Consider the following 15104-nt stretch of genomic DNA (forward strand, 5'->3'; position numbering starts at 1 on the left):
TGAAGGGGAAAAAGATTCAATAGGAATCTTAGGGGAAACTTTTTCCACACAAAGGCTGGTGGGTGTATGAAACGTGCTCCAGAAGAGGTAGTTCTTCTTTTCGTGTCCATCTTGTTACAAATGTTGCCGTCACCGTCATCGTCCGTCCTGAAAAGGACGCGAGCTTCCGTCGACAATCAGTGGAAGCCATCACTTGTCGCAATAGATGATGGTGGTAAGTAGAGGCTGGGACTATCCATTTGAGAAACAGTTAGACAGGTACCGACTATTTGAGAAACAGTTAGACAGGTACATGGATAGGACAAGTTTGGAGGGGTGTGGACCAAGCACAGGCAGGTGGGACTAGTGTAGCTGGGGCACATTGGCCAGTGTGGGAAAGGTGGGCTGAACAGACCATTTCAAGTGAGTTTATTGTCATGTGTCCCTGTATAGGACAATGAAATTCTTGCACACTGTATCACTCTATGGCATGAACCAGAAATGTGCAGAAGGTTCAGGGGAAGGGGAAAAGTAGTCGGGATGCAATTAACAATTTGTACAATAACTTGGTCCACTTGTACAAATAGGAAGGCAAACAGCAGATTACATTTCATTGTTGTAAAAAATGTAAGCACGGCGGCAACAGGACAAATGAGGGAAAGGATGATTACAAAGATTACGGAGAGACAAGAGAGCGATATCACGCATGACATTTTCAATGTGCAGATAATATCACATAAAAAAGATGGAAAAGTGAAATCTGACCAATAAAAGTTATTCTGTGTATAAGACTTTATAAGATAATTATCGCTCTTGGGGCTAACGGAATCAAAGGATATGCGTAAAAAGCAGGAACAGGGTCCTGATTTTGGATGATCAGCCATGATTATATTAAATGGCTGTGCTGGCTCGAAGGGCCAAATGGCCTACTCCTGCACCTACAGTATTTTCTATGTTAGATAATGTGTCCACCTACCAACACTGTGAGTGTGGGTGTGAGTGTGCGAGTGTGGGCGTGCGAGTGTGGGCGTGCGAGTGTGAGTGTGGGTGCGAGTGTGGGCGAGTGAGTGTGAATGTGAGTATGTGTGAAGAATAGGTGCAGGAGTAGGCCATTCGGCCCTTCGAGCCAGAACCGCCATTCAATGGGATCATGGCTGATGATCCACAATCAGTACCCCGTTCCTGCCTTCTCCCCATATCCCCTGACTCTGCTATATTTAAGAGCCCAATCTAGCTCTGAACACAGTCCCCCACTACCACATATTTTGCAGTCGCGTATCCTGCATTTGGTGACATCGCAGGCGTCAGCAAACCCGAAGTGCAATGGGATAACCTCGTCCTGGAAGAATCGCCTTTATGATCACGGTCTCTCCCCTGCCAGGTAAGTAAGTTTATACACATACAAATACATGTAAATACATATACAGAGGCGCCCTGGGTCACAGAAGACCTGACTCAGGGAAATCTGACTAAGCAAATAATAAGCAAATACCATAAATGTTTTAACTATTTTTTTTCAAGACAGAAAGATTACATACAGAAATGCAATTCTTTTCAGGTGTTATGGAATAGGGGAGGCAGCTGGTTAATTCTAAAGACAACTATCTGCAAAAATAAAGTTCTTTACATGGACCCATCCCGCAATAATCTAACAGCTGCCAATGTCTGTACAAAGCACAGGCTGCCATTCACAGCAGGAGGCCACTTAAGAGATTCGCTTTGGCAATCTCTTCTATCAAGTCATAAGTGAATTAGGCCACTCTGCCCATCATCTACTCCGCGATTGCATCAGGGCTGAGCTATTCCTCCCTCCTAGCCCCATTCTCCAGCTTTCTCCCCATAACCTCTGACACCGGTACTAATCAACTATCTATCTCTGCCTTAAAAATATCCATTGACTTGCCCTCCACAGCCTTCTGTGGCAAAGAATCCCACAGATTCACCACCCTCTGACGAAAGAAATTACTCCTGACATTGACATTTTCTATTGACATTTGTAGAATACTTTATCAAAAAACTTAATGTCCATTGATACGTTAAGGCCATTGAGACTAGTCATTGGATGTGGGGACATTTTGTTTCTGTACCATTGTTATTGAGAGACTAAAAGGCAATGATGAGTCAGAGCATGGAGGGAGTGAGATAATCTGTTTGAGCGATGCCAGGACAATATTACTTTCAACATTGGCAAGACTGAAGAACAGATTGTTGACTTCGGGAAGGGAAAGCCAAGAGACCGTGCACATGTATTAAGCGCAGATTGGTGATGGTGAGAGCCAACAGCTTCAAGGTCCAGGGTGTACACATCTCTGATGATCTACACTGGCCCAGCACATTGTCGCGGTTATAACAAAAGCTCAGCAATGCCTCGGCTACCTCCTAGGTTTGAAGAGATCCAGGATGCCACCAAATACTCTGCCAAACCTCTAGACGTATATATAGCGGAGTGAATGCTGGCCGGTTGCGTCACAGACTGGTCTGGAATCCAAATTCCCAAGTATGAGCGTTTGTCGGCACTGGGCCTGTGGTCGCTGGAGTTTAGAAGAACGTAGGGGGACCTCATTGAAACGTACAGAGTAGTGAAACGCTTGGATAGAGTGGATGTGGAGAGGGCGTTTCCACTCGTGGGAGAGTCTAGGACTAGGGATCATAGCCTCAGAATTAAAGGACGTTAATTTAGGAAGGAGATGAGAAGTCAGAGGATGGTGAATCTGTGGAATTCTTAGCCACAGAAGGCTGTAGAGGCCAAGTTTGTGGATATTTTAAGGCAGAGATAGATTCTTGATTAGTACAGGTGTCAGAGATTACGGGGAGAAGGCAGGAGAAATGGGGTTAGGAGGGAGAGATAGATCAGCCATGATTGAATGGCGGAGTAGACTTGATGGGCCGAATGCCCTAATTCTACTACTACCACTTATGACCATACAACATGGGAGGCTGCAAAAAGTGCCAGATTGCACAATGGGACCAACAGGAAATACTGCCTCTGGAAAGCAGCTAATATCATCCCCACACCACCCACTGGCCATGCTCTCTTCTCACTGCCACCATCGGGAAGTTGGTACAGAAACATGAGAATTGTACCTCCACACGTGAACCACCTTGCACGGCCCCTACCTCAGCACCAGACCACCGCGGACTATCCTGCTGAAATGTTTGACAACCCTCTTCACTATCCACAAAACCATCAATATTTTGGGTCATCTGCAAAGTTGCTAACCATGCCATGTGCGTTCTCATCCAATTCATGTATATAGATGGCAAACAGCAATGGGCGCAGCACCGAACCCTGAGGCTCACCACTAGTCGCAGGATCTATTGATTGAGACAAATGCAGCTGGTCACGTAGCAGGAATCTCAACAGGCAGTGCGAACAGACTTTTGGATCTACATGCTTTTATGAGTGAAATAAAACTGTTACTGGAAAAATAGATTAAACTAGACCAAGTGCAGACCCGTTGGGTCTGTTTCCCCAACGCCGTTTGCGGGGGAGGGGGGGGGGGCCTGCGGCATCACACTCACATTAACCACCCCCCAAACACACAGGTGGGGGGAGAGGGGGTGAGAAGAGGGGAGAGGAGGAGGAGGAAACGGGAACGATTTGGGAGGGAAAGGAAAGCGGGGTAGGGGGTGAGAGAGGGGGATGGGGAGAGAGATGTGGGGGAGGGGGGGATGGAGGGGAGGAGGGAGGGAGGGGGAGAGGGGTGGGGGGAGAGAGGGGAAAGAGTGGGGAGGGAGAGTGGAGGGGGAAGAGAAGTGGAAGAGTGGGGAGGGAGGGGTAGGGGGAGTGGTGGAAGAGGGACAGAGGGGTATGGGGAAGGGGGCGGGAGGAGAGGGAAGGGGTGGGGTAGAGAGTGAAGGGGGTGGGGGAAAAGAGGGATGGGTGGGAGAGGGGGAGGGGTGAGGAGAGGGAAACATAGAAATAAAGATTCTATAAGATCCCCCCTCAATCTTGTAAATTCTAGCGAGTACAAACCAAGTCTATCCAGTCTTTCTTCATATGAAAGTCGTGACATCCCAGGAATCAGTCTGGTTAACCTTCTCTGTACTCCCTCTATGGTAAGAATGTCACAATGCCCAATGCCCAAAGACATCACACGATGGAACGTTCACCAGGGGCTGGTGCAAAGGCATATGTAAATGGATCCATTCCGATTGGACATCTGCGAGCATTGGGCATTGTGACATCACACGATGGAACGAATCAAAAGGCAGAAAGGCAGCCGGACGGCGCCAGGCACAGACTTTTAAATATATAACTAGACGAAGTGCAGACCCGTTGGGTCTGTATCCCCAACGGCGTTTGCGGGGGGGGGGGGGGGGGGGGGCCTGCGGCATCACACTCACATTAACCACCCCTCAAACACACAGGTGGGGGGAGGGGGATGAGAAGAGGGGAGGGATGGGAGAGGAGGAGGAGGAAACGGGACAGATTTGGGAGGGAAAGGAGAGCGGAGTAGGGGGTGAGAGAGGGGGATGGGGAGAGAGATGATGGGGAGGGAGGGGAGGAGGGAGGGAGGGGGAGAGGGGTGGGGGGAGAGGGGAAAGAGTGGGGAGGGAGAGTGGAGGGGAAGGGGGGAGAGGTGGAAGAGTGGGGAGGGAGGAGGAGAGGGGTAGGGGGAGTGATGGAAGAGGGACAGAGGGGTAGAAGGAAGGGGGTGGGGTAGAGAGGGAAGGGGGTGGGGAGAGAGGGATGGGTGGGAGAGGGAGAGGGGTGAAGAGAGGGAAACATAGAAGCATAGAAATTAAGTGCAGGAGTAGGCCATTCGGCCCTTCGAGGCTGCACAACCATTCAATATGATCATGGCTGATCATCCAACTCAGTATCCTGTACCTGCCTTCTCTCCATACCCTCTGATCCCTTTAGCCACAATGGCCACATCTAACTCCCTCTTAAATATAGCCAATGAACTGGCCTCAACTACCTTCTGTGCCAGTGAATTACAGAGATTCACCACTCTCTGTGTGAAAAATGTTTTTCTCATCTCGGTCATAAAAGATTTACCCCTTATCCTTAAACTGTGACCCCTTGTTCTGGACTTCCCCAACATCTGGAACAATGTTCCTGTCCAACCAGGCAGGCGGCAGCCACAGACTTTTATATATTAACTGGACCAAGTGCAGACCCGTTGGGTCTGTTTCCCCAACGGCGTTTGCGGGGGGGGGGGGGGGGGGTGAGAAGAGGGGAGGGAGGGGAGAGGAGGAGGAGGAAACGGGATAGATTTGGGAGGGAAAGGAGAGCGGGGTAGGGGGTGAGAGATGGGGAGAGAGATGTGGGGGAGGGGGGATGGGGATGGAGGGGAGGAGGGAGGGAGGGGGAGAGAGGTGGGGGGGAGAGTGGGGAAAGAGGGGAGGGGAAGGGGGAGAGAAGTGGAAGAGTGGGGAGGGAGGATGAGAGGGGTAGGGGGAGTGATGGAAGAGGGATAGGGGGAAGGGGGCGGGGGGAGAGAGGGAAGGGGGTGGGGTAGAGAGGGAAGGGGGGTGGGGGTGGGGAGAGAGGGATGGGAGGGAGAGGGGTGAGGAGAGGGAGAGGGGGAGGAGAGAAGGGGGAGAGAAGTGGAAGAGTGGGGAGGGAGGGAGGGGTAGCGGGAGTGGTGGAAGAGGGACGGGGGAGTGGAGGAAGAGGGACAGAGGGGTAGGGGAAGGGGTGGGGGAGAGAGGGGAAGGGAGGGGAAGAGAGAGGGGTGGGGGAGGGAGAGGGGTGGGGTAAGGGGATAGAAGTGGAAGAGTGGGGAGGGAGGGGTAGGGGGAGTGGTGGAAGAGGGACAGGGGTAGGGGGAAGGGGGTGGTGGTAGAGAGGGAAGGGGGGTGTGGCAGAGAGGGATGGGTGGGAGAGGGAGAGGGGTGAGGAGAGGGAAACATAGAAATGAAGTGCAGGAGTAGGCCATTCGGCCCTTCGAGCCTGCACCACCATTCAATATGATCATGGCTGATCATCCAACTCAGTATCCTGTACCTGCCTTCTCTCCATACCCCCTGATACCTTTAGCCACAAGGGCCACATCCAACCCTCTTAAATATAGCCAATGAACTGGCCTCAACTACCTTCTGTGGCAGAGAATTCCAGAGATTCACCACTCTCTGTGTGAAAAATGTTTTTCTCATCTCGGTCCTAAAAGATTTACCCCTTATCCTTAAACTGTGACCCCTTGTTCTGGTCTTCCCCAACATCCGGAACAATCTTCCAGCATCTAGCCTGTCCAACCCCTTAAGAATTTTGTACGTTTCTATAAGATCCGCCCTCAATCTTCTAAATTCTAGCGTGTACAAGCCTAGTCATATGAAAGTCTCCCCCCGACAGCCCCTGCTTCAAGCCCCCCCACCCGACAGCCCCCGCATCAAGCCACCCCTCCCCACCCCCAGGAAGCCCCCCCCCCCCCCTCCCCACTGCAGAACACTCCCCCACTTTCCCGGCTCCGGGACGCTCGCCCCCCCCCCCCCCCCCCCCCCCGCTCCAGGACGCTCACTTCCCCCCCCCCCCCGACAGCCCCCGCTTCAAGCGCTCCCCCCAGACAGCCCCTGCATCAAGCCCTCCCCCCTCTGTGTTCTACGTCATGGGGAATGGGGAAGGGAGTGGAAGGGGTGAGGGGGCGATCAGGGGCGTCCCGTCAGCCACGCCTGCACAGTTGGGGGCTATGGGTGAGTGGTGGAATATTGCGTTGGGGGAACAGGACCCAACGGGTCCCACTCAGTCTAGTATAATAAAAATGAACGGCACATGTTGGTTTACATCAAAGAGAAACACTAAATGCTGGAGTAACAGCAGATCAGACAGCATTTCTGAATAAAATGGATAGGGTGACATTTTGGGTCGGGACTGTGTCTGTGTTCGGGATAGGTCAATGTCTGAAGAAGGGTCCTGACCCGAAACGTCACCTATTTATTTTCTCCGGAGATGCTGCCTGCCCTACCGAGATACTCTGCCCTGTCTATCTTCAAGTATCAGCTAGCTGCAAGCAAAGCTAGTGTCGAGAGACTGCAGAAAAGTATCAACTAATTAGGATCAATACTTAATCAAAAATATTGAGTGCAGCTTGTCTATGTAAAAATATTAAGTGCAGCTTGTCTATGTAAAAATATTGAGTGCAGCTTGTCTATGTTTAACATTGGATTTTGGACACAGACGTCAAAAGTCAGTGACAATATTGTGCCTCTGGTCATGATTCATGTAATTCTCACTGACATTGGAATAGAGCATGGAACAGCATAGCACAGGAACAGGCCCTTCAGCCCACAATTGCACATATTCCTTCGCATCCGTGTGCCTACCTAAAAGCTTCTTAAATGCCAGTGTCATATCCACCTCCACCGCCGACCCATTTTAGGCACCCACCATTCTCTGTGTAAAAACTTCATAAGATCACAAGTGATAGGAACAGAATTAGGCCATTAGGCCCATCAAGTCTACTCCGCCATTCAATCATGGCTGATCTATCTCTCCCTCCTAACCCCATTCTCCTGCCTTCTCCCCATAACCTCGGACACCCGTACTAATCAAGAATCTATCTATCTCTGCCTTAAATATATCCACGGATGGTATCCACAGCCTCTGTGGCAAAGAATTCTACAGATTCACCACCCTCTGACTGAATAAACTCCTCCTTCCAAAAAGAATGGCCTTTAATTCTGAGCTAATTTAACTTAGCCTGAACATCTCCTTTAAACTATGCCCATCTCACCTTAAAGCTATGCCCCATTTGTTCAGTTTCGGGACATATAACAATAAGACTCTCTTGACGCTAGTCGTAGAGTCCAAGAGTGATACGGTGTGGAAACAGGCCCTTCGGCCCAACTCGCCCACACCGGCCAACAATCTCCCAACTACACTAGTCCCACTTGCCTGCGCTTGGTCCATATCTCTCCAAATTTGTCCTATCCATGTACCTGTCTAACTGTTTCTTAAACGACGGGTTAGTCCCAGCCTCAACTACCTCCTCTGGCAGCTTGTTCCATACACTCACCACCCTCTGTGTTTATTCCTATTAAATCTTTTCCCCTTCACCTTGAATCTATGTCCTCTGGTCCTCGATCCCCGACTGGGCAAGAGACTCTATGCATCTACCCAATCAATTCCTCACATGATTTTGTACACCGCAATAAGATTTCCCCTCATCCTCCTGTGCTCCATGGAATAGAGATCCAGCCTACTCAACCTCTCCCTATAGCTCACACCTGGCAAAATCCTCATAAATCTTTTCTGAACCCTTTCAAGGTTGACAATATCTTTCCAAAACATGGTGCCCAGAACTGAACACAATATTCTAAATGCGGTCTCACCAACGTCTTATACAACTGCAACATGACCTCCTAACTTCTATACGCAATACTCTGAATGATGAAGGCCAAAGTGCCAAAAGCCTTTTTGACCATTTTATCTACCTGCAACTCGACCTTCAAGGAATCATGCACCTATACTCCTCGATCCCTCTGCTCTGCAACACTACCCAGAGGCCTAATATTTACCGTGTAGGTCCTGCCCTCGTTCGACGTCCCAAAATGTAACAACTCACACTTCTCTGTATTAAATTCATCAACCATTCCTCCACCCACCTGGCCAATCGATACAGATCCTGCTGCAATTTTTCACAATTATCCTCACTATCTATAAAACCACTCACTTTTGTATCATCAGCAAACTTGCTAATCTTGCTCTGTATGTTCTCATCCAAATCATTGATGTAGATCTGTACCGGGCCCAGCACCGAACCCTGAGGCACACCACTAGTCACAGGCATCCAGTCTGAGATGCAACCTTCCACCATCACCCTCTGCTTCCTTCCATGAAGCCAATTTGCTATCCATTCAGCTATCTCTCCTTGGATCCCATGAGATCTAACCTTCTAGACCAACCTAGCATGCGGAACCTTGTCGACTACCTTACTGAAATCCATGTACACAACATCTACAGCTCTGCCCTCATCAACCTATTGGTCATGTCTTCAAAAAAATCAATCAGATTTGTGAGACACGACCTCCCACGTACAAAACCATGCTGACTATCCCCAAACAGCCTTTGCCCATCCAAATGCCTGTATAACCTATCCCTCATTTGACATTTCATAAGTTCTAGGAGCAGAATTAGGCCATCATGTCTACTCCGCCATTCAATCATGGCCGATCCCTCTCAACCCCATTCTCCTGCCTTTCCCCCATAACCCTGGACAGATTTTCAACCCTGGGAAAACCCTCCCTACCCTATTTAGGCCTTTTTCATCATTTTATACCCTTTTATCAGGTCTCCCCTCACCCTTTCAGAGAAAACAATCCAAGTTTGTCCAACCTAAAATCTGGATGATTTTCATTGTAATTCTGCTTTTCCTGAAATTCCCAACAGAATTGTATTATTACCCAATTCAACACACTATTTTACAATATAAATCCATTTTCTATTCCTGCAGTTCGCCTGGTTTTGAAACACAAATTAAACCCAATTTATGTATGATTGTAGACAAAAATGCTGAAGTAACTCAGCGGGACAGGCAGCATCTCTGGAAAGAAGGAATGGGTGACGTTTCGGGTCGAGACCCTGTTTCGTTGTAAACCAGCATCTGCAGTTCCAACTTTAAGGCAGAGATAGATAGATTCCTGATTAGTACAGGTGTCAGAGGTTATAGGGATGAAAAAGTTCACTAAAAAGATAGACAAAGTACAAATTCTTAAGACCATACAAAGCATTAATTTAACGTCTGATGGATGTGGACCTAGAGACCCAGAGGCAACAGTTTCACGTCCGAATCTCCAGCAGCACACACAAAGACATACTAGAAAACACGAGTTTATATACGTACAGAAATAATACCAATTGCATGATGTAATGTACAAAAACCATCATCCACCTCCAAATATGGAGTTGTTTTTCACTCTTTGCCAAAAGCCAGTTACCCCAATGGCATCCTCTGGGGCCCCTTCTTATCTGATTAACCTCTTCAACACATAAAAAACCTTGCAAGAGAGCTGCAAACTTTTCACCTTAAGTTAAAAAAAACCCTTGTCACGACGGAAGTTGTCCAAATCCCATCATGCATTACAATTGGCCTTTTACACCAGGAAAGCTTAAATATGACAACAATCAATGAATAACTAACTCTTTCAGGGAGACGGCAGGAGAATGGGATTAGGAGGGAGAGATACATTAGCCATGAATGAATGGCTGAGTAGGTTTGATGGGCCGAATGATCGTACTGCTTTGAACGAAAACTACTCCAACTACAATTTTTTTTTTTTTTTTTTAAAAGGCACGACTATTTGAATATTTAACTAGGATAGTAACTAAACATTGCCTTCCAAACACTCCAAAAAGCTACCTACGTCATTCTTAATCCTCTAATCTTTTCCATCCATATCCTGGGGTTTAAAACAATCTTTTAACTGAAGATTTATTTCCACGCATCTCTAAAGTAAATCCATGTTATCTGTATTTAATCTATTCCACTGTCTGCCTGAAAGAACCAAAACGCTATAAAATGCCTACTTCATAATAAATCAACCTTCGACATGCAGGATAGTTTAGATTAGTTTAGTTTAATGCCACGTGTACCAGGGTACAGTGAAAAGCTTTTTTTGTTGCATATTATCCAGTCGGCGGAAAGACTAAGGTACACAAAAATGCTGGAGAAACTCAGCGGGTGCAGCAGCAACTATGGAGCGACGGAGATAGGCAACGTTTCGGGCCAAAACCCTTCTTCAGTCGGCGGAAAGACAATGCAAGATTACAATCAAGCTGTTCACGGTGTACAGATACAGGATAAAGGGAGTAACATTTAGTGCAAGGTAGAGTCCAGTAAAATCTTATTAAAAATTGTTAGAGGGTCTCCACTGAGGTAGATGACAGGTCAGGACTGCTCTCATGTTGTTGAGAGGATGGTTTGCAAGTTCAAAATACTGGACAAGGGATGACTTGAAGTTCACACTGTAATCAACAATAACCTCTAACAATGTAAAGAGTCAGAATACATTGAGAGGTGAACCTTGAAAATGGAAGAAGAGTGTTGCTCGAGTTACGTATGAAATGCCGGAAGCACTAGGGTGCACTTTGACTACACTACAGGCAGCTGTCAATGTGAACGTGCATAGTTCGAGTAGACAGCAAAGACACGGGATTTGTCTGCAGCCTGCCTCGCAGGCAATGGTGCAGCAACAGGCTGTCGCATTTAATTGTATGGCAGATCTGGAGATGACCCACTGAAAAATAAAATCATTTTTGCAAACAAATTCTTGAACTGGTGAAGTCTGCTGAGCTTACTTGACTCTAAAGAAGGTTCTCGACCCCAAAAGTCACCCATTTCTTCTCTCCAGAGATGCTGCCTGTCCCGCTGAGTTACTCCAGCTTTTTGTGTCTATCTATTGTCATTTTTAAATGTTTTTTTGTGTTATTGCAAGAAAATGCACATCACAGGAAAGATTTCTTCAGTGGCCTCTCTGGATTCCTCACGGGTGGCAAAGTGGCGCAGCTGGTACAGGTCCAGCTGGTGTTTCACAGCGCCAGAGACCCGGGTTCGATCCCGACCTCGGGTGCTGTCTGTGTGGAGTTTGCACGTTCTCCCTGTGACCTCTCCGGTTTCCACTAACATCTCAAAGACATGCGAGTTTGTAGTTTAACTGGCCTCTGTATATTGTCCCCAGCATATAGGGTGTGGATGAGAAACTGGGATAACATGGAACTAGGGTGAATGAGTAGTCAGTGTGGACTCGGTGGGCATAAGGGGCTGTTTCCATGCTGTACTTCCAAATTAAACTGAATAAGATATGAGAAAACCCAGCATCAAAATGAAAATGTATACATAGAAAATAGGTGCAGGAGGAGGCCTTTCGGCCCTTCGAGCCAGCACCGCCATTCATTGTGATCATGGCTGATTGCAGTTTTGGGGACAGAGCCTTCTCCAGGGCAGCTCCCAGGCTCTGGAACTCCCTCCCCCAACTGATCCGCAATTCCGTATCCCTCACCATCTTCCAGTCCCACCTCAAGACCCATCTCTTCACCTCTGCCTATCCTTAGCCCCACGTCCCCCTCCCTTTTCGTCTGTGCTTGAATTGCCTCATATTGTGTTTTGAATTGAATTCTGTCTTTAATTTGTGTACTAGTCATGTCTCTACTATTTATTTCATTCCGCTTACATATTTTTCCTCTACTTGCTAAATTTTTGTAAGGTGTCCTTGAGACTCTTGAAAGGTGCCCATAAATAAAATGTATTATTATTATTATTATTATCGTCCCCAATCAATAACCCATGCCTGCCTTCTCCCCATATCCCTCGATTCCATTAGCCCCTAGAACCCTATCTAACTCTCTCTTAAATCCATCCAGTGATTTGGCCTCCACTGCCCTCTGTGGCAGGGAATTCTACAAATTCACAACTCTCTGGGTGAAAAATTTTTTCTCACCTCAGTCTTAAATGGTCTCCCCTTTATTCTAAGACTGTGGCTCCTGGTTCTGGACTCGCCCAACATTGGGTACATTTTTCCTGCATCTAGCTTGTTCAGTCCTTTTATAATGTTATATGTTTCTATAAGATCCCCCTCATCCTACTAAACTCCAGTGAATACAAGCATACAGTGAATAGTCTTTTCAATCTTTCTACAAACGCAGTCATTGCCATTTTAAGTGAAAAGGTGATGCTTCAGTCTGAAGAAGGGTCTCGACCCAAAACATCACCCATTCCTTCTATCCAGAGATGCTGCCTGTCCCACTGATTTGATCAACGACACTAGTTAGCTCAATCAGTAAACCACAACCCAGGTTTGAATATGCAACTCACCAGTCCAGTTTTTGGCCATCTTGAACATGTTTGCAGCTCTCGCAAACATTTCGCACGCTTCTTCAACTCTTGCGTTTCCTCTGAAATGAAATATATATATATATATTTTAAAAATAACCACAAATCCATCGATTCTTTCCTGATCTCACCTTTCCGTTATACCATTAATTTTTCACCCAAGACCTCCCCTTGCACAATCCTACATACAGCAGACGTGAACTAACCCAAACAGACTCTGGACTGGGAATGCTATCCAATGCTCTTGCCATTTAGGAAATCCTTGCTCAATCCCCTGTAGCTTTCGGTGAAGACAGATCCAATTACATTCAACTAAGTTGCAGTCCTCAGGGCGGCATTGTTGCTTTAGAGCGGTGGAGATGCTGCCTTACAGCACCAGAGACCCAGGTTCGATCCCAACTACGGGTGCTGTCTGTACGGAGTTTGTGCGTTCTCCCTGTGACCGTGTGGGTTTTCTCCAGGTGCTCTGGTTTCCTCTCACATTCCAAAGTCGTGCAGGCCTTGGGTTAGTTAGCTTGGGTAAATTGTCCCTAGCACGTAGAATGGAACTAGTGTACGGGGTGATCGCAATCGGCGCGGACCCGATTCGGCGAAGGGCATGTTTCCACACTGTAACTCTAAAGTCTAAAAATATCAGAAATGCACACTGGTTTAGTTTAGAGATTCAGCATGGAAACAGGCCCCTCGGCCCACCGGCTCCACACCGATCATCATATAATTCTATCTCTGGTTGAGCTGCCCTACCTACCAGGCATACATTAATATTCAACATCAATGTGTCAATCAATAAAGATCTTTATTTACTTCCTTTTCCATTTTGCTTGGACATTTTCCTATCACATACAAAAAGCATCATTATTTTTTTTTTTTTCTAACACTACAGCTGGAAAGCAAAGACTCAAGAATCATTGATGGGAGCTTATTCATTGCTAAAATGAATCTCAAGTTCATATTAAGAAGAGGAGGCATCTGTGGTCGGAATTAATACAATCTATGTTTCAGCGCAGAAGATGCTCAGTGCAGAAGAGCCCAGGGGTGTGCCGGTTATGCTTCATGAATCTTGGGCGATTTCTTTCCACATTTGGTATTTTGTTTTTATTTGGGTAGGAAGGAACTGCAGATGCTGGTTTACACCGAAGATGGATATAAAAGGCCCAAAGAGGCTCTCCCGCAGCCAACAATGGACCATTGTGGGCTCAACCTTTCCTTGGACATCAGTACCGGCTCTGGTTGAACCTTTTGCATACCTCGATTCTCTCTCCCCTGACTCTCAGTCTGAAGAAGGGTCTCGACCCGAAATGTCACCTATTGCTTATTGCTCATATTTATGTCGCTCTTCTAGGGAGATGCTAACTGCATTTCGTTGCCTCTGTACTGTACACTGCACAATGACAATAAAGTTTGAATCTGAATCCTTCTCTCCAGAGATGCTGCCTGGCCTGCTGAGTTACTCCAGCATTTTGTGTCTGATCTTTTGTTTATAACTTGTCTCTTTTCACCAGCAAGAACATTACAGCATTGTGATACAAATCCTTAATCAGAGTGTTAAGATAAGTTAGGTTAAACATTGATGTAAGATGCAATCTTAAGGCTCCATAGCATATATCTAACACAAAGACTGGATGCTAATGGAACAAGTACACAGTTTCCCCATTTTACATGCTGATAACAACATTTTATGTACCAGCTCATTGATTTGAGTTTATCAGGAGGCAAATTACAGCAATAGATCCCAATGAAGCAATAAATTTGTGGTTTAAATTCAAGCAAACTTTTGAGGCATAAATTATAAATAAAGTATTTTACCTGTCCCTGTTAATTCTCCAATGACAAAAGCGAAAATTCATCTAATTAGTAACCAAGATCAACAGACAGAAAAGTCCAAAGTATAATTCTTGGAGAAAAAAGACAAAGTGCTGCAATAATTCTGTAGACAAAAAATGCTGGAGAAACTCAGCGGGCGAGGCATTTAGATGCTGCCTCACCTGCTGAGTTTCTCCAGCATTTTTTGTCTACCTTCGATTTTTCCAGCATTTGCAGTTCTTTCTTAAGCAATAACTCAGTTCATCAGGCAGCATCTCTGGAAAATCGAAGGTAGACAAAAATGCTGGAGAAACTCAGCAGGCACGGCAGCATCTATGGAGCGAAGGAAATAGGCAACGTTTCGGGCTGAAACCCTTCTTCAGAAAACATGGATTGGTGGGATTTCGGGTCAGGAGCCTCTGAAGAAGGGTCTCAACTTGAAACTTAACCTATCCACGTTCTCCAGAGATGATGCCTGACCAGCTGAGTTACTCCAGCACTTTTTGTGTCCTTTGTTTTGTAAAACAGTATCTCCAGTTCCTTGTGTCA

General features: G+C 46.8%; 1 protein-coding gene and 1 non-coding gene across 2 annotated transcripts in view; both read right to left on the bottom strand.

Annotated features, from left to right (window-relative positions):
* Positions 1 to 15104, bottom strand: part of LOC116976375 (beta-soluble NSF attachment protein) — a 39234-nt gene that overhangs the window by 21704 nt on the left and 2426 nt on the right. Inside the window, exon 2 of the mRNA XM_033026216.1 lies at positions 12735 to 12814. Within this exon, the coding sequence (XP_032882107.1) occupies positions 12735 to 12814 (80 nt within the window). The remainder of the gene's footprint in view (positions 1 to 12734; positions 12815 to 15104) is intronic.
* On the bottom strand, positions 1198 to 1368 carry LOC116976569. Its single transcript, XR_004412979.1, has one exon. It is a non-coding gene; the product is annotated as a U1 spliceosomal RNA (small nuclear RNA).

The sequence above is a fragment of the Amblyraja radiata genome, chromosome 8 (genome assembly GCF_010909765.2).
Source record: "Amblyraja radiata isolate CabotCenter1 chromosome 8, sAmbRad1.1.pri, whole genome shotgun sequence".
In the NCBI taxonomy this organism is placed as follows: Eukaryota; Metazoa; Chordata; class Chondrichthyes; order Rajiformes; family Rajidae; genus Amblyraja; species Amblyraja radiata.